The following is a 26,342-nucleotide window of genomic DNA, read 5'->3' as shown; positions in this document are numbered from 1 at the left end:
TGTGAATGATGAAAAATATATTTTTAGCAATTATATTACCATTTAGTTATTAATTTTTAATATTAATTCAATATATTATCTTTTTAACATATATTATAAAAAAAATTATTTTTATATTCATAATTATATTAAACGATTATTTATTGTATGTGGATAGAACAAAGCATATGGAATATTCTTGTAGCAAGTCGCAATGTAATGTAAGTTTCCATACTTATTAAATTAACACTTGGATGTAAATAAAGTGCTTTATGCAGTGCATATTATAGATACATATTTGAATTGTCAAAGAAATAAATGTGTTTAAAAATAATAAAGTATAAAATTAAGGTAGAATTTCTAGTATTTATTTCATTGTAGACTCAATTTTTAATATTCAGATTTATTCAAATTCAGATATAAATGATGATAAATGTGTACTCATTATGTGGTAATATTATTCAGTATTTAAAAAATATATTTAGCTGTTCTTTGTTTTTAGAAATATATCAAAGTATTTAATTAGAAAAAGGGATGAATTTCTACTTAGAGTAGAAGAGACAAAAAGAAAAAGAAAATTTTATTGAAAGAAAGGCGGAGGTGTTGTAGGAATAAGTGGAATGTGGAATGCGTGAATTAGTATAATATAAACCAAGTCCATTTCACAGCAGGCGAGGCCGAAATAAATAAATAAAAATAATCAAAGGCGTTTCATCTAGAAATATCACATTTTGTAAATGCTTTATATAAAATACAAAGTAATATTCTAGATATCTTTGTAATTTATTTTGTCATAGAAGAAAAAATCGATATACAGATTTCGAATTACATTTATGCATGTTGATTATGTTTCAATTTTCTAACAAATTACATATCTTTAAAATAGAAGCAATGAAAATAAATATATTACAAAAAGAATCATAACTTTTAATGAAATAATTAAATACTCATGTACATAATTAATTTTTATTAGGCGTTTATTTTTCAGATTTGACATTATTAAACTAATCAGTTAACTTGCCATAGATAAAAAAAATATAAAAACTGGCAATTATTAGATAAACAAGTTAAATAATGAATTTTAGACATTTAGAATTAGGTATATACATAGATATTAGCGAAAATTTTCTTTATTAGAGGAAATTTTATTAGAAGAAATTTCCTTTCTGATATTAGTAAGCAGTTATTATAATTTAAATCCACTTCCATACATATTTCCTCTGAACATCACATTGTTGTATTCGTTTAGTGAATTTGGAACAGTATCATTTAAAATTACCCGCTACTTATGATATACTAAAATGGTGAAAGCACGTTGTGTTTAATTTGCCCGAAAAATATTACCCACGCAGTTAAACAAAATTGTATATAAGGAATGGTGTATAATGTTTGAAAGTAGTCTATTGTTGTTTTATTGTATTAAATAGTATCAACTATTGTTGGACAGGCAATTAGTCATTAATGTTAACATAATATATGAAAGCTTTTCCCTGGTTACTCATTTACTTTATTGTGTATGATTTTTAGACTCTTCAGTTAGGTTATACGGAAAGTATACAAATAATTTATTAATTTTATTAATGATACGTAGTTCGGCATAAGTTATGATAATGTCTCCACGAAGCGAGAAGGAAGATTTAAAAATATTACAAGAATTGGTAAGTACTCAAGTTTAAAAATTACATAGCTATTAATCATTATATCTAATCATTATTCTATATTTCTAGTTGCTGTTTAGAAATAATATTTATGATAAGATTATATTTTATTAGGAGAAATTTAATAATTTTTATATAAAATCAGGATAAATATTTATAAATTGTAGATTCCTAATGCCACACCAGAATCATTGCGAATTTTTCGAGACTGCATGAAAACAGATGCTTTATATAACGCTGGACTTCCTTATGGAATTCTATCTGCAGCAGCAGCACATTTGCTGATTCCTAAGACACCAGGAATGCTAAAACCTGTTGCAGTAACTGTTATAGGTGTAACAATGTCTTTTGTTGGAAAACTATTTTATACACCAAAATGTTATCAAAAAGCATTTGGTGGTAACATGGAACCATTTATAAGGTGTTGCCTTTTTTTGTTTTGTGTAGAATTATATAATATATTGGCTTTTCATAATGGGTCAGTAAAACTAGTTATATAAACTATATTTAGGAAGCAATTACACCAAGATGGTAATGTTAATCGACAAGAACAACAGAGTAAATATCTTGTATCTTCCGCTGATAATTTACAGGAAAAAGAACCAGTCTGGGATAATATTGATACCCAATTTGAGAGCTATCGTAAGTTTGTTAAGGGAATAATTGATAATCTTTCGATGGTTAAATTAAGTTTATGAATTATGTTTCAAGCAAATGAATTCGATGATATAAGTGGTAATTTACAAGAAGAGTCAACAAATGTACAAGAAGAAAAAAAGCGTGTGACATATGAGGACTTATGGATGCAGCACAGAGAACAACAAATGAAGAGCCAGTTTAGTGATATTCAAAAGTATAAATTAATTTTTTGGCAATTCTGTAGAAAAATAAACTTTCTTTATTTAGTAACCATTAAATTTAGGTTCTATATACATAAACTTCTCTTCAATTTTATAAAAAAATAACTGTTTCATTTTATGGAATATAATTTCATTTACAGTTATTTCTCCACAAATAATGCAAGGAGAGAGCCAGTTCAAAGGCAACAGACGAGGCGTCCACAAAAATCAGTAGTTCCTGAAACAGAATTCGATGAGAAAGAAACGTGGAATTGAAGCCAAGAATTGAAACGTATTTTCGAATACATATGATTATGGGCAATTGTCACATAATAAGAAATTTTGATAGTAATAAAGATAGCAATAAAATTATAAATGTTGAAATTCTTAGAATGCTAATATTTTTTAAATATATCATGTACGCTTTCCTTTTTTGGGTATTAAAAAGTGATGTATAGGATTAAAATAAATACTTACAATTTATTAAAACAATGTGAAGCGATTATATGGAGAATCGAATAAGATATTGCAAGCTTAAAATATGATAGTATCTGCTATAGAAATATACTTGAAATATGATGTTATGTGAAAAGTACTATGTATAAATATAAGTAATATAAGTACTTAATTTAATGAAAGTAGAAAAGTGTTTCATGCGCATTTCTGAAGGCCGCAACAATACAATTTCGTGATGATTTTCTTATCTTTTTGGTAAATTATTGTTATCTCTCTTTACATTTAACGTTACTGGATTTGATACAATATTTACTAGTATTTTGTCCGCGATGTTACTACTTTTTTTATCGACAATGACTGACACCAAACCTATCACATTTACACTTTCCTGCATGCATAAGTTCTTTTCCTTTCCATTATAGTGTATTAATACCTCTGTGAGCGCATTATTGCATACATATATATAAAAATATGAATATTTTAATTTTAACACGTTCGTATTCCTAGCTAGAATTATTCATTTGTTATGAGTTTTAGCTTCAGAGATCGCAATATTTACGGTCCGGAAGAGAACGATATTCTGACACTTGAATGTACACATACATATATTATGTACACGTTATACATGTACTACCTGTCATTCACTTATAGCTTTCTGTTCTATTACCAAACTTCATTTTTCCCGACAGCATAAAGAAATTAAAGAGAATAAGTAACGGATGATGGATTGTATTTGGATTATCCCGATAAATGTAGGTAAAACATGTTTGTTGTTCTTTTATGCCAGAAGATGATCATTGAATACATACGATGTGTTTGACTAAGATAAATATAATGCATGGGAATTTAAGAATAATATTGCTTTGTATATTATTATATAATTATATAATTATAAAGCAATATTATTCCTATATACAGTATATTCAATATATATATAATATAACATTACCTGGCATAAAGTGTGGATATCACGCTTTCCGCGCCTGTAGCTGGAAATTTTGTAGGTTGCTTTTGCATATCGAGACAATTGATATAAATAAGACGAAAGATAAGTACAAGAACGAAGTAGAAGATAGTATGAAATCATTTGACGGTCACGTCATAATAAATGGCAATTTCAATATAATCAGCATAGTTGCAGAAACGAACAACAGTAAAGTGATTATCGAATCTACGATATTTATCCTTTGTTATTGTGAAATGCATAGAATATACTTGATTATTACATATAATGATAGTATATGTGCTCTATCAGACGAACAATAAACGATCGATCGAATAAACGAACTGAAATCTCGTCCTTATCCTTACTGTTAGTACTAATTCTTTCTCATATGTACGGTTTATAAGTGGCAATATATTTGCGTTATGAAGTTGAAGAAAAAAATAAGACATTTTTAAATATATTCGATCTGTAATGTCGAAGGGTTATTCGACTTAAAAATTTGTCGCTAAAATTAGGATCCTTGCATTTGTTCGTAAGAGGTTAAGCACCCGATAGGAAATCTTTAATACATGGTAAGAACTAAATGGCAGAATATAGATAATTGTATCAGATCCTTTTGTCATATGTTATTTACGTTAATTAATTACATTTACCATAAGAAACAGCGTAGATTTATAGCTTGCCATACTCGATACAAGCAATAAGGTATAAAGCGATTATATTACAATAACTAACTGCTATTTTTCTAGCAGTAAGGACACGGTTAATTACCAGAAGTTAAATACATGATCGCGCGATAATGGATAACGTTGTCATCGAGCGTCTCAGCAGATACGATAATCGGAAAAGAAAGAAAGATGTTTTTTCGAAGAAATGTGGAAAATATTTGTCCAACGAAGTAAGAAAAATCGTCTTTCGAGATTTCGATATAAATCGTAAGACGTTATAGGTGAGGGTCAATGAATTGAAACGTTTATCGGTAGTCGCTTGATACGCGTTAATCTGACCGAGAAGTTGCAGAAATCCACGGGGAATCGCGCAAAGAGGGCCGCGCGTACAGCCAGCCATTGGCTATCGAAGGCGACCAATGGGCGAGTACTCCCATTCATAAGTAGCGTCGCTTCCGTCCTGATACTCCTGATAGTAGGGGGTCTTGTCTGTGATGCAATACGAATTCTAGCTGTTTGTATATGTACATACTTACATGTATAAATATACGTAGTACGTAGCTGCTTCCATGATCCTGCGGACTGACCCTTGACTCTCCCGACTCTCGACTCGCTCGTTCCTTCATCCTACCATATTTTCTTTTCTCCTGCTGCCACATTTCTTACTCCATAAGCAAGTATACACAACACCTTACATACTCACTTACCCAAGTTCTTTGTCTTTGTTTTCAACAGCTATTTTGGCAGGACCTCGGTAGTTTGTCTTCGACAAAACTATACCAGACTCATGTAACGATGGCCGTGAATCGTTATGATTTGTTGGAAGATCAGAGCAATTGAATAGAATAGAAAGATCGTGGAAAGGTCATCGAAACATATTTCTACTCAAAAGTTATATCTTTGTTGTCTTACATATCTGCGATTCATTTACTTGTTCGTTTCGTGTAGAGTTCACGCGTTTCATCAACTAGTGTATAAATCGTCGAGGACTGGAGAAAGAACGAAGAACGGGATGAAACACAAACAACGGAACGGAAATTAATTTGCGATTAACAAGAGTACATATACACAGAGCGCTGACATATACGTATTATATACAAGAGAAATAATATCGACATTATCGAAAAAAAGGCAAGGAGAAATTTCATTTGCTAAGATTCTGTCGCACGTTGGTTGAGCCGAACCGAATGTTCGATTTCGTACATTACCTAGTCGTTGTGACTTAAAAACGAAGGAATTACGATACAGAGGAGACGCGGTTCCCGGTTGTGATTCACGTGTCTGCTCGGTTTAAATGATCGCGCGTAGAAAGGGGAGTCATGCAGGTGCAGGTCATGTGAAATATTTGCACTTTGTCGTAATTTGCGTAACCCGTTGCATATATAATAAATCCGCAAAGCTAAAGCGCCACGATAGAAAATCGTTTCACAATCTAAAGAGAAAGGGAATCTCTGGTTCCGTGGGAGGGGAGAGATTCGAGATGCCTGTTGTTGCATATAAGTATCACCTACAGACATATCTCGCCTTGTCCTCTTCATCAAAATCGATGGAGTTGCAAGTTTACCGGTCGAACATATGACATTTTTCTTCATTACCCCCAACCGATCGATACTTTTTATTGCCGAAAATGTCGGTACATAGATATTCTTTTCTCCAAGAAACGAATGGATCAGGCCGGTCGATAGGGAAACAACGTTTCTCATCTTTGTTCGTTGTGAAATTCATCAGATTCGGAATCATATGTATTTTTTGCAGAGATGGTGTTTGGCGGAGATTATCTATTATCCGTGTATTTACGGGCGACGGATAATATACGTCGGATAATATATAGACGTAGAGACGAGACACGACGCGTCGCGTCGAGACACGTTAGTAGTCGTAATACGATGACGTCAGACGAGCGTTGGCGGAATGGCTATGGCCGTTCCCGTTCTCTAACGAGGAAGATCGAGAGAAGGAGATGGAGACGACGAAGGATCGCGCGACTACCAGCGCAACGGGACTCGAACAAATAAAAGAACAATTTCTTTGTCATGTATCCGCGTCGACTTAAAGACCTAGCATTGTCCCAACTTTGAAATCGAAGTCGCGTCCGAACAAGACACGGAGATCCTTGACGAAGAATCAGGCTGAAGAATCAGAATTTATATAGGTACCGGCGATTAAATGCAAGCGTCACGATATCAAATCGGTACGAAAATATCAATTACAATCAAGATAAATGAATCTGATTCCGTCTCGTTTCGTATATTATCAGAATACTATATACATATATATCATAATCGAACGTCCCGACGCGTCGTCGCCGAGATAAGGATTATCAAAATCGTTGAAAGTAGAAGTTTTCCGCTACTTCTTGGTAATAAATCGTACCGTTTGATCAAGGTGACACGGAGAACGAGAGCGCGCGCGATTTTTTGCGCAAACCGAAGAATGAGAGAAAACGCGAAACAGCAAAGAGGGCGGTTACGTGTAAGGATGTAGAGTGTAGAGAGTCAGTGAGCTAAGCTAGACAGCTGGGATCAGTCGCGCTTTGGGCGTGAGCCAGTCATAAGCAAAAGGCAGAGAGGTTGATACGAGGGTAAAGAAACAGGGAAAACGAGCGAGCGAGCGAGTTGACGAGGAAAACAGAGATCGAGCGACGTTGGTGCCGGAGCGGGGTGGGGTAGAGATAGAGAGCGTGAGCGAGAGGAGGAGAGAGCCAGGAGCATGGTCTGTGGACTGTGGAGGGCTGCGTTCACCGGGCAGTTACTCCGGAACCGTTGCCTTGACGACACGCATCCGCGCATGCGCGTATGCAACGCTACGGGTGCACCACGATCGCGTCACGAGCACCAGTTGCGTTCGCCACCCTCACTTTCCTCGCTATTACAAACTTTTCTCCACCTCTGTTGTTATCGCCCGGCCCGCTGGAACCACCGCTACCATATTATCCGTTACACCGCTAGTGTCTCGCAACCATTGCTCGTTGTCTTGCCCGCTGCCATTGTTCTTCCTTCCGTTGTCATCGTTGTTACTGTTGCTACCACCACCACCCACCATCGCGTCGCCACCACCTCTACCACCACTGGCACCACTCTACCGCGTTACAGGTTGCCACTTTTGATGCTGTTATCGTCGTTTCCCGATCTCTTGTTATCTTTCTCGTTATCATTCGCATCTTCCGTGATCGTTTCATTCAGCGATATTCTACGATTTTCCTATTCTCATTCTCAGCCTCTTTCAACGTTAGCGTTCTTTTTTCTTGTAATTACACGAGCAAAGAAAGATATTACTCGAAGGGAGAGCACCCTGTATTCGTATTAACCGAAGGGTATGCGTACCGTTCAGAACAGAGAAGGTTGTTTACACATGTCTATGGGTGTCTTATTACGCCGCACCATCGTCGCGGTAGTCGTTGCGTTTCCTTTGAAAAGTTCGACACGGATAGTTTAGAAGCTACTAGGTACCTACTGTTCCATTTCGAGATTACCCTCTACCTTCCGGTGATTGCATAGTTCGACCTTCGATTCCTCCATTTCACCGTTTTCTCCTTCCCCAGCTGCGTCGCCGCCACCACTACCACCACCTTCGTCGTTACCACCACTTCCGTCACCTCCACCATTTCCACCACCATCACCACCTCCGCTACTACCACCTCCAGCTTCATCTCCACCTCCATTTCCTCCTCCTGCCGATTTTCCCTCTCCTATTCTATCGCATTCTCCACCTCTTCCTGTTCCTTCTGCGCGGTTCGCGCATACCCTTACTACGAGCGGCTGGCTGTCATGCGTCGACGGTGCTTCTGATAAGGCGCGACCGTATCGGACCGTTCTTGTCGATAATCCGTGATCGACTCGTCAACGTTCTGTTTGCTCACGGTTTGCGTCGACTCTTTCGTATCAAACCGCTTGATTTCAGTGATTTTACGGTGAGACCGTGAAATTTTTCACCAGGAAAATTCTCCGATAGTTTCTGCTAATCGACTGGTTCGCGGGACAAGCAGCGTAGAAATTTACTCTACGAGCGTTGCCCGATCGATTCGCAACGTCGATGCTCTATTTATCGTTTCGTGCAACGCTTTCGTCCGATCGTTCATCGTACGTATCTCAAATTTCGACCAACGATCGAGTGTGTCGCTGTCACAGCGATAGGAAGAATCGGAAAACTAAGACGGAGAAAAGGTGGTTTGAGAAGGAAGCAAGGGAAAATCGAAAAGTGAGAAGACACCCCTGGGTGATCGATTCGGCTGTTGATGTATGGTGACCGTGACCGAGAGCGGGACCGGGACCGGGACCGTGACTGTAACCGTAATTGTGACTGTGACGTCAAATTTTGGTGTATTTCGATCGAAAAGGAAAAGACAACTGGCTGGTGTTGATCGATGTTTCAGCGTGAACACGTTACAGCGAACGATCGTAAGAATATTAGCGAGAGTTAGTGGAGGAACCACGAGTGCACTGCCGTTCGATGTTTTGCTGTCGTCGCGAAACCTGCCGCTGTACTTTAACGTTGGAAAAAGCAGCGGCAGGTCGTCGTCGTTTTCGTTTGAGTTTCTTTCGGAGAGCATGATGCCATATTATATAGCAAACTGTGGAAACTCGAGCCGAATCGATTCGTCAACATAGTTCACACGATAGCAGAACGAAAGGTCAGGCCGTACCTACGACCGGAGAAACCAGAAGGAAGAGAAAGAAAGCAAGTGGGATTAGTTGCGTTTAGTTAATTCGAAGGAAACAATCGGCGAAAACATGGAATTCCTTTGGACAACTCGACACGATTACTCGTTGCTCCTGGAACGCGCCGCTTTTGCTCTCTACTTTCAAATCAAATAAGATTAATACCTTCGCTGTCTTTAATTAAAAAAAGGTTACAAAGACGAAGGAGATGATTCTTTGGGAACGTTGAAGTCGACGTTGATCGAGAAACACGATAGACTGGACACGATCTCGCCAAGGGTACCGCGAAAAATGACGTTGCGTGTGATTACTCGAAACGATCGTCTAACTGTTGGATTCGCGACAGAAGTGAGAAACGGATGATCGTTTTCGATGTAGAACCGATGCGACTCGAATAGCGGTGCGAGTTGCGTTTGCATTTCGTAGGAATAGACGCGATTCACGCGTGTATAGCAATCGAGGGTGAACCGAAAGGCGATCCGAGATTAATCGCGGAGCATGATCGTCCAGGAGGAAGACGCAAGGTTAACTACGCTAACGCATTTCAAAAGTTTCCAAGCATCGTCGACGACGTCTGACGAGGAACTCTGTCGAGAAATCGGAACGTTGCGGGATAAACGAGAAGAGCGAGTCGCGACGTTTCGTTGATCGGCTGTTCGTTATCGGACGCGAGGAATCAGCACAAAGGAAAGAAACAAGGCGTTTGACCGGCGCATACACGACGGTTTGTTCCCGTGGCTGTTCCTCTCTATGTTGGATCGAATCAGGGCGCAAAGCCGCGCGATCGTCAGGGCGAGAGGTTCGTTGATTCGGTACAGTGTCGAGGGCATCGAATAATCAACGTCGTTGTCTTCGATAGAAAGAAAGGAAAATCGACTGATAGCGAGGGAAGCGTGGCGTGACAATAGTTGGTGTTTGTCGGAAGCGAGAAAACGAGTAAGAAGTGGAAAAAGGACGTTGATCACGAGGTGGATGGTTAAACCTCGGTAGGTCGCCAATTCAGGAACAGACACAGTCTGGAACCAAAACCGGGACCAGAGTCGGAGCCAAAGCCACAGGAAGAGACGAAGCTTGAGTCAGAGTTTCGAAGTTAGAGTCAGAGTCAGAGTCGGAGTCGGAGTCAGAGTCAGAGTCAGAGTCAGAGTCAGAATTAGAGTCAGAGCAGGAGCAGCAACGTTTCTACGATTCTCCGCCACCACGAATGGACGTGAGCGTGTGCTGCTTGCCCGCCAGTGCCGGCTCGGGGGCCCAGCACCCTCATCCAGCGAGTTTGCCTTCCGGCGGACAGCCGACGATTCAACCACCCTATCAATATGCCGATCAGATAGTACCGGATCGGGGTCAACCCGACGGATTGCCGGTACTCGGTTGTACCGGTCAGGATAACTGGCAGCAGATCTCCTCCGCTTCGAACGTCGTTGGTGCTGTCACCGCTGCCGCCGCCACCACCACCACCACCACCTATATCGATTACTCCTGGTTGCAGATGCAGGTGAGACGATCATTTTTTCCCCTCTCCTTTCCTTTCCTTTTCGTTCTTTCCCTTTGCTTCGCTTTGCTATGCTTTGCTTTCATCGCCACGCGGCTCACAATTTTATCATTTTCTAGCTTCTTACTCGATCACCCGCGTTGTTTACAATTCGCTTCGTAGCTCTTTTTTCCTGGATATATTTCGTCGACCGTTTGAAAGAAACGCAGGGCTTAACGATCCTTATCTCATCGAGACGATGAGTCATGGTATCGATGACCGACTCGCGGCGATCGTAACCGTTCGTTGTTAAAAACTGCCAACAAACGAGGACGAATTTCGCGGAATTGATCTCGTCCGTGATTAACGAAGAAAGCAACATCGCGATGTGACTGTGACGATGAGGATACCGCGATCGGATATTTTCGTGGAATACGGTTTTTTCGATGTGTTTCACCGAACGCCAGGCTGCGTTGCCTCGTAAAAGAATACGTGGACGCGTGTTTGCAGATCGATCGTGTCGGAGAAGGAGTACGAGATAGCGTATCGATTCCGAGCCAGCGTTAGATCGTAAAATAATAGAGCGAAGTAATAACGGCCATTACTATTATCTTGGCCCGAGTAATCGTTTTTCCCTTTTAGACGCAGAGCGGTGTTTCCACATAAAGCCGCGCGCGTTGTTGACAGGGCAAATATCCTTTGATATGCCGTCCGTCTGGGACACGCGTCGCACGCCTTTCCACCTTACCGACGAACTCGATGACTGTACGAGTGCTCCCTCCCCGGCTCTTCGCTTCGACCTTCGTCTCACTGCTCTATTTACATAAACCTACGGTTCGACTTGTTTCGCGAATTAGTCTATCTCATTAATTTCTACGTTGGGATTGGCTCGGCCTGCCTAGATTCGATTCCATTCGATTCGACGCGGTTCGATCGCAAACCGTTCTCGCTTGTTCGTACCGCGTACAGATTCTCGGCAAGCGAGCAGACGTTTTCAGTGACGTTCCAGCTGCGCGTTACTTACGTTTCCAACGTAACGTCCACCTTCCAAGGCAAAGGAATTCGAGCGATCGAAGAATAAAATGACAAACGGCGGTCGAGTCCGGATCGGGTTGCACCATTTGGCGATTTCGTTTCGAAACGGCTCGTCGATGGTGTTTGGTGCTCGAATAAGACTAGAATAAGGCTATACGAAGCTAATTAAAATTCGGGAGCTTTTTCTTTTCGGTCGTAGAGAAGAGGGACGAAGACCGATCGGAAGCAAGTCGGTTTTTTCGACTGACTTTCGAGCGCCAAACGTTCCTCACTTTTTCTACGCGACGACGAGAATAGATACGCGTCCTGACTACAGTAGGAAACCGGTTCTTCGTACCGTTATCGATACCAAGTTTTGGTAAGCGAAATTTGCACCGACCAATCGTTCGTCGATCGTGCACAGGTCGGTCTGCCGCATATCCGCTGATTGGCAACCTCTGCGTATCAGTATCGTACATATTCTTCGGATTGTACGGTTCGATCTCGAAACAGAGACAGAGTAAACAAGGAGAAAAGAAACTGTAAAAACGACCGGAGCGTGGTAAAGAGTCGCGGGTGCAGAGAATGGGTGACTGTACGTTTCTAATTAGCCATCACCGGAACGCAATCTAAACGTATTGTGACGCGCGTAAGATAATAAGCGGACGGAAATCCACGATTATCGTGGTCAGGCAGAAAGGGCATCCCGACGACGAGCACCGGACGAACCATTTCCACGGTTCACCGCCCTTCGTTTCAGTTCTGCGTATGATTATCGTTCCAGCGATTATTTTGTTCGATGTTCGAGTAGAAAACAAACGCAATTAACATTAGGCTCGAAGATCGCTCGACTCCAGCTAAAATGTAGTATGTGGACGATCGTGTTTGCTCGAAGGGAAACTCTCTCACGCGTTTAACGTTACCGAACCGATTGTTCGTTCGCTTGTACTTTTTCACTCGTGTACACGTGGGCGGTTACGGAAGTTCCAATCCTTCACCGATCATACGCTTCAACGTGTCTGCGTTATTACTTTTCGTAGGCTACGTAGTTCGCTCGCACGTCGCCCAATCACGACACATCTCTACGTGGAAAAGATTTATAGAAACACGGCTGAACGTTTGAACGGTCGAACGTTGGGACACGTTCGAAAATAAACAGAGGAAGAGGGAAACGCGTCCGATATCGGATGTATCGCGAACCGCGAGTAGGTATCGGACGAGCGTCGAGTCGCTCTGTTCTCTTCCACTGGTAGTTCGCAGTTCGCAGCTCGCAGTGAGTCACGGCGAATCGCGGACGAATGCGCGAGTGGGTGGCCGTGCGGTTACTCGCGTCGTATGCGTTAGATGTATCTACACAGGATTACGGTCGGATGAGAAACGTTTTTCTTTTTTCCCTAACAAACGCCTCTCTTGCCACGTTTCTTTTTATTTCCGCGTATAATTAGCGAGAAATAGCCAGCCAGAAAGAAAGGGGCATCATCCTCTGGTTACAGTCGGGGACAGTCGCGTTTCGTTCGTTGGATCGCCGAGATTTACGCATTGTCAGGAACATTGGCTTCCTCCGTTTGGCAACCTCGATTCGTCGTCGTTATATTTAGTTACGTTTGAACTGCACCAAACCAATGTTACGGACAATTTACTCGCGAAATTAGTTACAAAACGCTCGACCTATCTACCCATCAGTCACTTCCTCTTCCTTCACGTTAAATAGATGGACGGCCATTAAACGCCGAGAGTGGAGGAAGAGTTATTGTTCGCGAGTTACCATAATACATTCGAACGCATACACCACGAATCGTAGGCTGCACGTCCGTTCGCGTTTCCCCCTCCCTTTTTTTCTTCCAATTCTTTCGCGTCAACTATAAAGAAACTATAAAGAAAACCAGCCGTACAGGACGAGAAAAGAAGGTCTTAACGAATCGATTCGCGTTCGACGAACAAACGTCTTCCTTCTCGCTATCGTTCGTAATATCGTTTCACCGTTTCGGTAGCTCCAAGTCACGGGCTACGATCGCCAGGAAACAGATATGACGCGCGTCGCGAAGCGTGAAAAGCTCGAACGCACCCAACGATTACGTTCAAATGCACGTGGATATACGTATCCCTGCGTAAATGGATACATATAACCCGAATGGTGGGAACAATCGGCCGACGATTTACGTGCCGTTTGATCACTCGTACGATAACGTTGCAGCTTTTCTGGGAATTTATCGACGACGATGGTTAATCTCGATCGAACGTGGCGACACCGAGCGCATTTTCACGCGAAACTTCTAGTTTCGTTGCGGAGATCCAGGCGAGGAAATGTCTCGTGGACCTTCTCTTAAAATTACGACGATGACCATGTCGGCGACCGACGTGTTGTGATGAAAATAACAGACGACCGAGAAAAATCATTTCTAGGAGAGATAGGAATTAGCGATTGGTATAACTGCAAGAGAGGGACGTATATTTGTTGATACACTCGGCAGTGATCGGCGCGGTGTACGGTGCGGTAGGCCGAAGGCGACGGCGCGGCGGCGTGGCGCGGCGTGGCGTTTCCGCGTAGAGACGCGTTCCAGTCGAGAGGATCGAGAGGGCAACAGGTCGATCGAGAAGGCGCTGCTTGGCTGGCCGGTGCTGGTATTCCGGTACGGTTCGTCACGAGCCGTATCGCGCCAGTCGCCGCGAATCGTATCGCGAATCGTTCGATTTTCTACCGATACGCGCTACGAGAGATCCGAGGTGCTTCGCACTTACCGGCTGTTTCATCGACCACGTGGAAAAGGAATATAAACTTGCTACACCGTTATTCGTTCGACATACGCTCTGGTAATTTACTCCCTAGAAGCAACACGAAACCAACAAATTTCCCGTTACTACCTGTCGAAACGCTTCGATGATAATTCACAAATAGAATCATTTTCTTTCACTGCCGCGATTGACATGCTACCGTTTAGTCCGCTCGCGGTTGCAGGCGAATTACGTTTTACGAGATCGTTGGAAAGAGAGAGGGAGATGGCGCGAAGAGGATCGACGAGGATCCTCGCTCGTATCTACGTTCGAGTATCGTAGTTCGTAAGCCGCGAATGTCTCTGCACGACACGTCATTCGTGAGGACGGTCGGAACGATAAGTTCGAACAGCGTGTTCGTTTCAACGCTTTAAAAATATCGTTGATCGAACGACGAAAGAATGGAGGAACTTCGACCGCCATACCGACGATCGGTTATCCACGAAAACGGATAATCGAAGATGCGAGAATGATCGATTAGAATGGAACGCGTCAAGAGGAGGGGAATAGGATAGAGCGTATAGAGTGTGGCGGATCGACCGATGGCAGTACAATAAGGGTGTTGTAAGTAAGAAGCAACGAAGACCTCATAGAAGGTAACCTCGTGGCATTGCATACCTGATGTTCGCGAACAAGCTCTTTGTAGCTGGTACGGAAGTCTCGACTATATAACACATTAGCATTACGAACTAACACGGGAGACGGATTGTAAAGCAACGGTGTATCTGCTGTAATAACTGTGAAATGACTTTGCGCTCCTCATACCAATGAGATGGATTTTAATGGCTCGACACACGACCGTGTCTTCCTACTTCAAGCGCGTGCAAAAATTTGACTTTTCTAGTCGAGAATGGAGTAGCTGTTGTCACTTTCGTGTTCCTTCGTACTTTCTTAGCCGCATATTTTATGCAATCTCATTTGACAACGTCGTGATGACAACGTTATCGATCGATTCGATCGCGGTGTATCTTAAAAAATCGTCTCGTTACGCCAACGTTATCGACGGCTAGTTAGTTTTAACGGGGAAAACAATCGACAGAGGGTGAAACAGAGGAGGAGGGACAAGGCAGACGAAAGAGACGCGAATCGTTTTCGGTTGGGCGGATGCTAGTTGATTATCCGTTTCTGTTGCGCTCTCTCGCCAAGTACCGTTATACTTGCGGCGCCCGGGGCCTCCAAGATCCCTTCTTTCCTCCTTTCCTCCTTTCTTTCTCCTGTCTACTCTGCTCTTCTCTGCCTTGCTTTACCTCACTATACTTTACCTTATCCTTATCTTCTCCCTTCTCTTCTCTTCTCAGGATCTCACTCTGGCCTAGCTTGGCCTGTCTTGCCCTGCACTGCCATGCCCTATCCAGCTACCCGATTAATCGCCGTACGCGGAAACAGATTTCTACCCGGTACAACCAAATTTCGAATAATAGAACGATATGTAAACACACATATACACATACACATATATATATGCGGTTGATTCATCGTTGACACATCGGTGTAATTTTAACTATGTCGTGTTAGTTATTTTTTCAAAATTCGTCGAACAAATCGTCGTTGGATGTGATGGGGAATGAAAAAAAAAAAAAGAAAAAGGGGTGGGCAATAGGAAAGTTTAGCTTATTTGCATAGTATCGTCACGAGTCAAAATTAAAAGATCAGATCGGTGGAAAGAAAGAAGCGCATTGGCGCTGTTGTTGAACGGCTGATTTATAGCCGGCAGACTTTGGGCTACTTTCTCGAGTCGGTCATTACGTAAAGGTTGCCGGCCGTCCGAACGTTTCGCGCTGCTTCGTTTTCGCGAGCGTGTCGCTTCGATAAAACCGCGAAACGTCCCACCTCGTCTAGCTGTGGTGTCGCGTCGTTCGCAGCGTAGTCGAATTTGCGACCCATCGGCCGAATTGAAATCGAGATCGCGTTAACAAAAAGGATACCATCGTGACTCAAGGTTCGCGCGTCTTCGTTCAAGGACAGGATTCGATCGCGGTTCGCTATCCAATTGGAATAGAAAGTTGAATCGCGTTGACGCGAGCGTGCGCTCTTATTGGTACCGATCGCGTGCATAGTATAGTCGCATGTTGGCAAGAGAAACAGAGGGAAAGAAAGAGACAGACATATATATATATATGGAGAAAGAGAGAATGAGAGAAAGAGGCAGGACAAGGAAAGAGGAGCGCTGGATGATGAGTCTGACTGGAATCCTTTCTGAACGTTGACCTACGCGGTACTGAAGATCAGGGAAACGTAGGTATATCTCTACGTCGTCGTTTGCACGCATCGTGCATCGCAACCAACACCAACACCAACCAACAACGCTTAGGTCGAGTCGGTAGTGAATCCGTTATGAAATATGAAGTATTAACGATGTTTATCGATATAAACCTATAATTGTGCGTCACTTGCAGCGTTGAATACGAAACGATAGCTCTCGTGTATGCCACGACGCGTGAAGCTTTTAATCGTTTCTCTTTCAACCGTCTGTCACAGTATTCAGGGAGATTTCGGTGTTGGCGCGGAATATCAACGATATCGTTGATATTGGCGATCGCGTAAACCGAGCACTGGATATATCCGAAGGAATGGCGAGGAAGCGGCAGGATAAAACACAGGAATTGACATTCTAGGCAGGGTTTTAGCGAGAAAAGCTAGCTGCTCGCAAGGTCTGTCGATTCGTGATATACGTGATATACGTTATTAAGAAGTTCCGAAAGGGGGAGCGCAGCGTGTCGCGAGTCGGCCGATTCGAAAATAGTAGCGGCCGTTCGAACGAACCGACGAAAATCGTTTAGTGGACGATACATAGATGGATACGTAATAGAAGAGTCGCGTGCTCCAGGGGCGTTTCTCGCTAGTAGAAAAGTTCCGAAGGAGGTCTTTAGCCTTCGGCGCGTACTGTGCGGCCTGCAGGAAGACCGGTGAACAGCAGTGACTTTTAAGATGCGTACCGACACGCATTCTACGTGTCTCTCGGCTGCGTGGCAATCGTGTCAGCAATGCCGGGAACCGTGAAACGCATGTAAATCCTCTCTTTGCACAGTCAGGGGACAAAAGTCGATGTAACGCACGTTCGCTAGAGTACTTTCGAACCAGTAGGTACCACGCTACTACTTTCAGCCAACATTCGACCGAATTTTCGAACGCGATCGCCCGCTTCTTTTTGCTAACGAATCACACCTTTCCAACCATGCAAGGAAGAAGATGGATACAAGGAACATGGAACGTGGCGACGAGTAAAAAGTTCGTCGCCTTTCGTTCAAAGACGTTGCATTTTCGAAGACACCTTTCCAACGTATTGCGCAACGCCGCAAAGGCGGATATAGGTCAAGAAACAAGATTAGTATCTGCGGAGCACGACGTGCAAGCATAAACCGCGGTCTCCGTTCGGTTTGTAACGCCGCCGTTCGGAGAGAGCACCGAGACTTTCGCGATAGTGTTCCATTCTATTCCATTCCATTCCGTTCCCAGTCTCTTATAAAGCGATAGCATTAGAACGACGTATTGGATGCGACGCGATGCTCGGCCGGTAATTCGGCAAGGATCCTTATCAAAGGAGCTGGCTTTTTTAAAAGAATCTGGAATATCAAGCTTAGCTCGGCCAGATCTATGTACGTTATAACCGTGACACTATCCGAAGAACGTTCGATAGTTAGGAAAGATAGTTGCAACAGTCGATCGAAGACCGTTCTTATTACGCAAGGTATAACAAATCGATAAAATTATTAGCCGAGCGTTGGCAAAGGTCACGACCCGTCTTCCGCGATTTACGTTTTTCGCAAAGGCGCTGTAATCCGTCGTCTTGTACGTTAGTGAACACGCGTTAGCTATTAGGTGGAAATTTAATGGCTGGTTACGTAATATTCAGAGAAATCGTCGATGTGGGGCAATTTATTTTCGATAAGAAGTTTTTGACGGATTCTTAAACGAACATACAAGCCGTATCTTTAGATAGAGGAACGGAACGTGGATATCTATTTGCGGTGAAATGATCGCGTGCATCGATTAGAACGACGCAGACGCAAATGTGAGAACGACACCTGAAAAGCAAACGGACGCGATATTTGCTCGGCCTTTTTCATTTTTTCTCTCCTTTTTTTTTTGGCTTGATCCGTGTTTGACTTCCGATGACGTTTGCGAACCGCTTCGACACCGATACGGCGTTTAACGTAGCCGTTATCTTCCTCCGCGAATACCGGTTTGTATCCCTTTTCTCACGGTTTTCGCACAAGCTGCGATATTTCGCGATTCTGCGCGCAGGCAAAAGCCGACGAACGCATACCGCGACGATCCGCAACCAAGTACGAGTAGAGCCGTACAAATTTGCGTGTGAAAAAATGACGCGTCGCTCATACAGCGTCAAAGTTAAATACGAAATACAATGAAACGACGGGTTGGATAGTAATAAGGTAGAAACAGAGTAGAATAGCTCACGTAAATAAGCAATTAGTTGACTGGTAGAGCGGTAGCAAGCTAGCTATGACAAATATGGCGGAACGAACGAAAAGAATCGTAGAGCAAATCTATTTCTAAGCTGGTGAGATCGCGATTACATAAATAATAATAATAATAATAATAAGAGGAGAAAACGACAATCGATCAAAGAATGATACAGCAATGGGGAAACAGAGTGAAATCGAAGAACGACGTATGGTATTTGGGTGTTGCGAATCGTTGTCAGGCAATGAGAGTAGGTCGGAACGAAGAAGGTAGGAAATGATCGGCGTTCGTTTACGGAGAGTGGAGCGTCCGCGAATATAGAAGCGTGAATTATGAAATACGCGGTTGACTGGGCTGCGTTGGTTTTCTGTTTCCCTCGTTGCTCGTCGAGCGTCTTATCACCGGTAAACACATTCTTATAAAAGGTACACATCGTTGCAGGTTAGATCGGCACTGCGGCCAATGTCACATTGAGATTAGATTGTTTGCAATTACTTGCTTTTCGTATTTACACGGATTATCCTTTCCTGTCGTTATCACCAGTCGTCTCGAAAATCGAACGGCATCGGCTTTCGAACGAACCGAGCATCTTCTTACGCAACGTGCGTAACGTCTCCTCGAATTTGATGGTGCGAAACTTCGAAACTAATCGACGCTGCCCTTCAAACGACGATCGAAACATACGATTTCAAGGTGAACATTCCAAGCAAACTAAACCCTAAGCGTTCACCATTACGATTAATCGGTTGGCAAAATTCTCGAAGGACACGCGATCCGCGTCGAAGAAGAGACATATATCGGGTGTGCAACAAATTGCACGAGCAGCTGGTGGAGCAGGCGCGGCCGCTCGTGATTTCTTTGGCGCAACGGTTTATACAAATTTGCCAGACGATGCGTTACAGCGGATTATCGTCGTGTTTAGAGGTTATAGTTCTATCCCCGGGGAGGATGCAGATTTCTCGTAGTCGAGGAAATACGAGCGAGAGGGAGGAAAATCAGGATAAACGGAACAGGGAGGCGTCTGAGCGGCGCAGGACGACGCGACGAACGTGGCGTGGCATTGAAATCGAGAATGTCGTCTGACTGCGAGCGGCTGTTTTCACTGTCGCTATTCGCGCGTGGCGCGTGGCGCATGGCGCGTGGCGCACGCCGCGCCACCTCCGGCAGAACCAACCGCCGCGCCACGCCAGTTTCACAGCCAGCGAGAAGAACGTGGATGTTGCTCGCCGCTTGGCTACGTTTAGGCCACCACTGTCGCCGACGTCCGATCTATCGTACCTTTTCTGGACCGAATATTTTTGGAACGCACGCTCTGCACGCTTGCCGCGGTTGGTCAAGGTTGATCACTGTTGCGCCGACAGCGCTTATAACTGTAACGATAGTTGCCACGATTTACCGCCGGTTTCCTTTTACGGTTTTGCGGTTTGCCTTAGACGAGTCGAATCGCCGGCTTATTTTTTAAATCCGTTTCTTCGATTCGAAGCAATGCTTTTGCTTTGTTCTCCGTAGAATCGTTCTCGGAGGGAAGAAAACGGCGACTACGAAATTGCGCGTACGGCCTTGGCTCTCGCGTGTATCCCAACGTTCCCGCGTGCTTCCTGGAGAACACGCGTTCGGTTCCACCGGCCATCGACGCTGTTCGTCACAGCATCGAGAGCGAACTGGTTATCCTGACGTTTAGACGCGAAGAAGCAAAGAGACAGGTAGCGGTTGATGCAGTCGCACGAACCAAATGCAGCGCAAATTGTATTCGGTTGTTACGTAAGTTCGGTTGAACTGTATATTTCTTTTATCTTGCCGAACTTATTTACGTTACAACCCGATACATTTACATTACATAGATGCTCGGTTTCAAGGTCGTGATTTACGGGAACACGTATACGTGTCGCTTATCGTATTAGATTGTGCCAAAAGTTTCTTTCGTTTCATACGGAGATAACAGACGCACAATATCTTTTGCTTTACGTTATTTTACTGAATCGCGTATGACCCATTTTGTTTTATTGGAATTCGAAATATCCGTCGAAGAGAAAGCCGCGATTCCTGTCCCGCGCAGATGGCATTCGACGGATCATAGAAACTTGTATCGTTCTATGAAAACGTCCGGTACATTGTCAAAATTGCGTGGTTGCCAAATTTACGATCTCGACGCGGATACTGTCGAATTTGTCACGCTCATTGTACGAGATATTAGTATTACAGAGTATCTTATTATCATTATTAGTATTAGAGATATCATATTCTATCTTCCTACGACATCTACCTTCTTCCCTATGACTCACCGCGCTCATAAATCGCCGTCAATTATTCGTTTTCGATTACAAGTTGAGTCGTGTTGTCTCGTTCTACGAAACTCGTCGAATCGATTTGAACATAGCGCTCGTACAGTCGCGTGCGTACAGATCCGCGCGCTGTCACTCTCATTACCATCCAAAGATGTCTTCATGCGATAACATGCGATCAAGCCAGCGCATTGCTGTTCGCTGCTCCTTGCAAGACGAAATACTCAGTAAACACGTTTCTGTTATTCCTTCGTTCTGTGACTCAAAATACGTTCGCATTCTCTGATAATACTGCAATAAGATACGCCCAGGTATATGTATATACGTTCAAGCATATATACGGACGTCCAAATATATGTGCGTACGTTCAAGCATATATACGGACGTCCAAATGTATGTAGGTAAGTTCAAGCATATATACGGACGTCCAAATATGTGTACGTACATTCAAGCATATATACGGACATTCAAGTATACATACATACGTGCAAGCACATATACTGACGTCCAAGTATACGCACGTACGTTCAAGCATATATACGGGCGTCCAAGTATACGCACGTGCATTCAAGTACACGTACGTACGTTCAAGCATACATACAAACGTCCAAATATATGTACGTATATTCAAGCATATATACGGACGTCCAAGTATACGTACGTGCGTTCAAGTACACGTACGTACGTTCAAGCATATATACAGACGTCCAAATATATGTACGTATATTCAAGCATATATACGGACGTCCAAGTATACGTACGTACGTTCAAGTATTCATACGTTCAACTGATGGTTTTCCGCGCGATACATTTTTAGAAGGCGGAGGCGCGTTCGAGAGGAAAGGTTGAACATGATCGTTTTAAGAGGAGGGAGGCTCCTTTTAACATACATGTAGACACGACTTTGCACGCTTCTTATAGCAATTGAGAAAGAACCGTAGGAAAATAGGTAAGGTAATGGAATCTTCGTACGTTCTGCTGTGGTTCTCTACAGCAACAGCCACTCTACTCGAATATGTGTCTCCGCCATTTCCCCCGCCTTTTTTGCTCGTTCTTTCTCTTTCTCGGTTTCGCGTCAGCTCCTTGTCCGCAAGAGGTTTGCCGATCGTGAAGTTGACTTTAAACGATACTACGTTATCGCATAGCGTCGCGTCCTGTGGTCGCGTCGACCCGAAAGGTGGTATGCGAGGAAAAAACGAAAGAAAACGTGATCGTTGGCATGGGACGTTTGAAAGGACGTTGGCGAAACTGCGCGAGGTAAATCGTCCCGTTACGGGAAAGAAAAAAAGAAAAATATACAAGTCGTTTAATGCAAAAGTGGTGTAAGTCAACTTTTTGCCTATTTACTCGAGCCGTGCATCTCGAAAGCATAAGCTTCGTTCTTCCGTTTTCCGCGGCAACCGTGTAGATATATCTTCATTAGTTGGTCGCTGATAATAGCGTGATAAGCGAGAATCGGCCACTCGACCTCTTACGGAATTTTTAGTTTATCCTTCGTTAACGAGTAATCAACTTTTTCGACTTACACCACTTTTGCATTAAACGGCTCGTACGTGGTGGAAGGAATGAAACAACGTCTTGTGAGAATGCAAGAAAAGGGGAAGGCAAGAGAAGATGTACCCTGGTGCGACGGATCGGCGAGGAAAATCGGAAAAGGAATTGGCAACAGCGCCAAGCAAGAAGGAACTTTGAACGCGTGTTTCCCCGAGCGTGCGCGTGTTCTTCGTCGTTTGTCCAGTGGCCGTGCTGCTGGTGAATTTGCAGCGGTGCAGCGCACAGCCACACGGGCGAACGTGTTCACGCAGGTGAGTCCCCATGTCATAGGTAGCCGTGTTCGTATAGAGGTCCGCGACGTACGTATACATCTAGACGCGAAACACTGCGATGAGGCGAATGTACGTGTCAGGTACACGCGTACGTGTTCGTTATACAACTTTTCCAGCAGTCACGGAGGCGTAGAGGTGAGCCGGTGGCTTGTGGACGATGGAAAGTGGGGGAACAGAATGCGGAATAGCCTAGAATGTGATGTGAGCGCTCTCCATACCACTCCTCTCACTCTTCCTTATTTTCCTTCTCTTTCTTTGCCTCTCCACCATTTCTTTCTCATCCCTCTCTCTTAAACGCACATACACACACACACACACACACATACACAAAATCCTTATCTTTCTTAGGACACCACTTGTCCGAATCACGCGTTGTTTACGTTGCCTCTCCGTCTAACGTTTGAACAAGTTCTATACAATTCTATTCAATCGTCTAGCCGTCGTTATGTTCCACGAAGAACATTGTACGCGACAGTGGCACCTTTGAAACATCGGTGGAAAAGTCGGTTGAACAGCCCTTTATTGCACGTTGTATACTCTCTGGTCGATGTGACCAACGTTTCCATACGACCTCTTAAGCCACTGCGTTAACTTACGTAACCCAAGCAAGGGACAAGTGTCAAAGATTGACCGATCGTCGTTAAAGGACTACCAGTTTACCGATAGGAAAACGATAATCGGCTGATCCCTTTGGGCCAACCTCGACCCTAGGTTCGAAGGAAATGGTATTCTCTTCCTAGAAACATGAGCATCGCAGGTCCGGTAGAAATGCATGAATCGGTCGACAGGTGGGCCACCTGCCAAAATTCCAGGACAAAAGGAAGCTTCGGAAGATCGAGATATCGGGATAACGCGATTACCGATCGCGACGTAGCACGCATATATTTATATACATATTAGAAACCACATAATAAGAACCGCTAATACTCTACCTTTACGAAAGATTTATTTCCACTTAAACAGTCTTTTACTCTTTTATTTATTTATTTATTTATGGAATGTAGTTATCGGACGTAGAGGGGTAGAAAGAAGAGAAAAGAAAAAGAAATTTTGAATGAAAATTTTGCGCAACACGGATGAAAAGATATGGTTGAGCAGTAAAGCTAGGATCGAGATAACGCCTCATAAATCGCACGCTTGAACGACGCATCACTCACGGAGAAGAAATGTACGCGGCCGGAAAAACTGTTAGCTAGATAGCAAATACGATTCAGGGTATCAAGATAGGAATATTTAGGTTTACAAGCATGACAGTGAAATGGTAACGGTTTTCTTAAAGATTTAACAAAGCGATGACAAGAACTGCGAAATCTCGAATAAATTGGTTGTATGTACGTTCGATGCTTTAGATCGATGATAAAGCAACCCCAAATGTATTTGAGCGCATGGTCCCTTATTTTCGAGAAACTAATAAGTATTTTTTATACTTTACTTTACAAATTCCTTTAATCAATTAATTAATATTGCGTTCCTTTTAATATTACATTTTTACAGTTTATTTTCATAAATTTTTGATTATTTTTACTTATTACACTACCGCTACATGTTTTTACAAGTTTGTGGATCGAGATAGCAATCAAAAAATTCGAAACGCAAGAGGTTGCTTCACTAAGAAAGTAATTTCTCCATTAATTTCTCGAAGACAAAGAACCATGCGCTCAAATCCTTCTGGGGCTGTTTTACCATCAACTTCGAATCATTCGAGATTCCGCAGTTCCTGTCATCTCCCAGCAAGTGGTACGTTAAAATCCATCGATGTAAAAACACGCGAACCGTTTGTATGGCCGCTGCTTATTTTACCTAGCAAACACGTATCAGCGACGAATCTACGTTCATCCAGAGACTTTAGATCAAGCAATAACGTTATCGATGAATAATCATAGCACGTTCCGCTCATGGGTCCGTGCGATCCGCTGCTTGCGAAGCGTGTTGAATTCTTTCGGAAGTTGTAAAATAATTACGATCCTAAACACGCAACGTTTTACCAATCGATGATAAAACGATGTTTGTCAAGATGCCGATTACCGATGGCGCATTGATATATCAAATTTCGCTTTCGTTTCGCGTTCGCCATCTTCGCTTCGCATTATTCCAATCATTCGCAAGTTCTTAAACGATAGAATTAGCGCGTGAGCGTCGACGAGGAAATAATTATTCGCGATAGAATACGCAAAGCGTGCGGGCGAGGGCACCTTCGCTCTTTCCTTTCTCGTCTCGCAATAGCGATGATACGACAATGACGATAATACGGTAATAGTGGTGACGCTACGATAATTATTTAATGACATACGTTGAACGTACGCCGCTAAAAATCGACGCTGAAACCTTTCGTTAAAAGTGACTCGCTTGACTGAAGCATTTTTACCGTCCAACGGTTACCAACCTCTCGCCGTACAAATTAATCGTTCGTTCGCGTCTCGTAAACGCCGTTTACGTTAAAAATACGTCGCACGGAATAGATCTAGTGGACAGGATGGTTGCAGTGGAGATAGAAGACGATGCAAGTGGGCAGAGCGAACGAAGGGAGGCGGATCGGGCGGACAGATTTTCGGTAAACGCTGGTGAAGCTGAAAAGCTGGTTATTCCGAGGAAGAAGCGTGTTAAGCGCGAAGAATAGGCAGCATCTATGGATAGGTGGGCAAACGCGATATATCACAGGATACGGGTCGCTAGTTTTCCGAATGACCGTCTAATGGCGTCGAGGCGGGGTGGGCCGAGGTTGCGCCGGTGTCCGAACAGAAAATTAGTGGTCACAAATCAACCACCGCCATTGTGCAGCATGGTGCGCGTTTGGTCGAGCGTAGGAATTTGATCCTTCCGAAATTCTGACCTTTCCTATTTCGATGCGCTCTTTTCTCGACTGGCGCGTAAACACGGCAGATTGGAAAGCTACGACGAGCAATGAAACCCGGCGTTGCTAAAATCCTCGGCGAAGGATTCTGGCGACCTGGCGGCGCGATAGTTGCGCAATGTGGTTGGCATGCGACTTGACGCACATGCATCCGTACGAGATTCAGTGACGTACGTAGGTATACGATGACAGCGTTCGTGAAACCGGCTCGCGTATTCTTGAAAGAAAAGGTTATGGCTATGAAATTCTGACATTTCACGATTGTTTCGCGCCTAAAGAACGACCGATCCGCGGCTAAATCTGCGACGGTGGTTCGACACGCATCGCGTCGTAGATGGTTTGGCGACGCGACGATTTGACGTTCGACGACAGTCGATTTTACTGCGGCGGACTTCTCGCCAGTGTTTCGCCAGCCGAAAAGCCAAAGTTGAACGTTAACCGGAATGTTGAGGTTCCGAGGCGCGCGTTTAGATTGCGCTGGAATTCGGACAAGTTTTTGC

General features: G+C 43.4%; 3 protein-coding genes across 6 annotated transcripts in view; 2 read left to right on the top strand and 1 right to left on the bottom strand.

The window, feature by feature from the left end:
• The first annotated feature begins 1,187 nt into the window (after window positions 1-1,187).
• LOC100647500 lies at window positions 1,188-2,860 on the top strand. Of its 2 annotated transcripts, XM_012309792.3 has the most exons (6): window positions 1,200-1,426; window positions 1,507-1,637; window positions 1,805-2,058; window positions 2,149-2,279; window positions 2,349-2,490; window positions 2,638-2,860. In XM_012309792.3, exons 2-6 carry the CDS (start codon window positions 1,584-1,586, stop codon window positions 2,750-2,752), a joined length of 696 nt encoding a protein of 231 aa, XP_012165182.1. In that variant the 5' UTR covers window positions 1,200-1,426; window positions 1,507-1,583; the 3' UTR covers window positions 2,753-2,860. The 2 variants fall into 2 exon arrangements, with proteins under 2 accessions (XP_048263113.1, XP_012165182.1); XM_048407156.1 differs by having other exon boundaries at window positions 1,188-1,637; window positions 2,349-2,472.
• A 4,447-nt stretch (window positions 2,861-7,307) lies between these two features.
• Window positions 7,308-26,342, top strand: part of LOC100647619 (putative uncharacterized protein DDB_G0277255) — a 46,107-nt gene continuing 27,072 nt past the window's right edge. For all 3 annotated transcript variants that reach the window (XM_020863983.2, XM_020863987.2, XM_020863982.2), the window contains exon 1: window positions 7,308-10,696. In XM_020863983.2, coding sequence (XP_020719642.2) covers window positions 10,406-10,696 — 291 coding nt within the window. In that variant the 5' untranslated portion in view covers window positions 7,308-10,405. The remainder of the gene's footprint in view (window positions 10,697-26,342) is intronic.
• On the bottom strand, window positions 7,415-9,095 carry LOC105665895 (putative glycine-rich cell wall structural protein 1). The gene is made up of 3 exons (XM_012310075.2): window positions 9,031-9,095; window positions 8,026-8,308; window positions 7,415-7,624 (listed from the first exon to the last, which is right to left on the bottom strand). Exons 1-3 carry the CDS (start codon window positions 9,093-9,095, stop codon window positions 7,415-7,417), a joined length of 558 nt encoding a protein of 185 aa, XP_012165465.2.

The sequence above is a fragment of the Bombus terrestris genome, chromosome 7 (assembly GCF_910591885.1).
Source record: "Bombus terrestris chromosome 7, iyBomTerr1.2, whole genome shotgun sequence".
NCBI classification, from domain to species: domain Eukaryota; kingdom Metazoa; phylum Arthropoda; class Insecta; order Hymenoptera; family Apidae; genus Bombus; species Bombus terrestris.
Note: the sequence above shows the minus strand (reverse complement) of the source record. Positions and strands in the feature narration are given on the sequence as shown.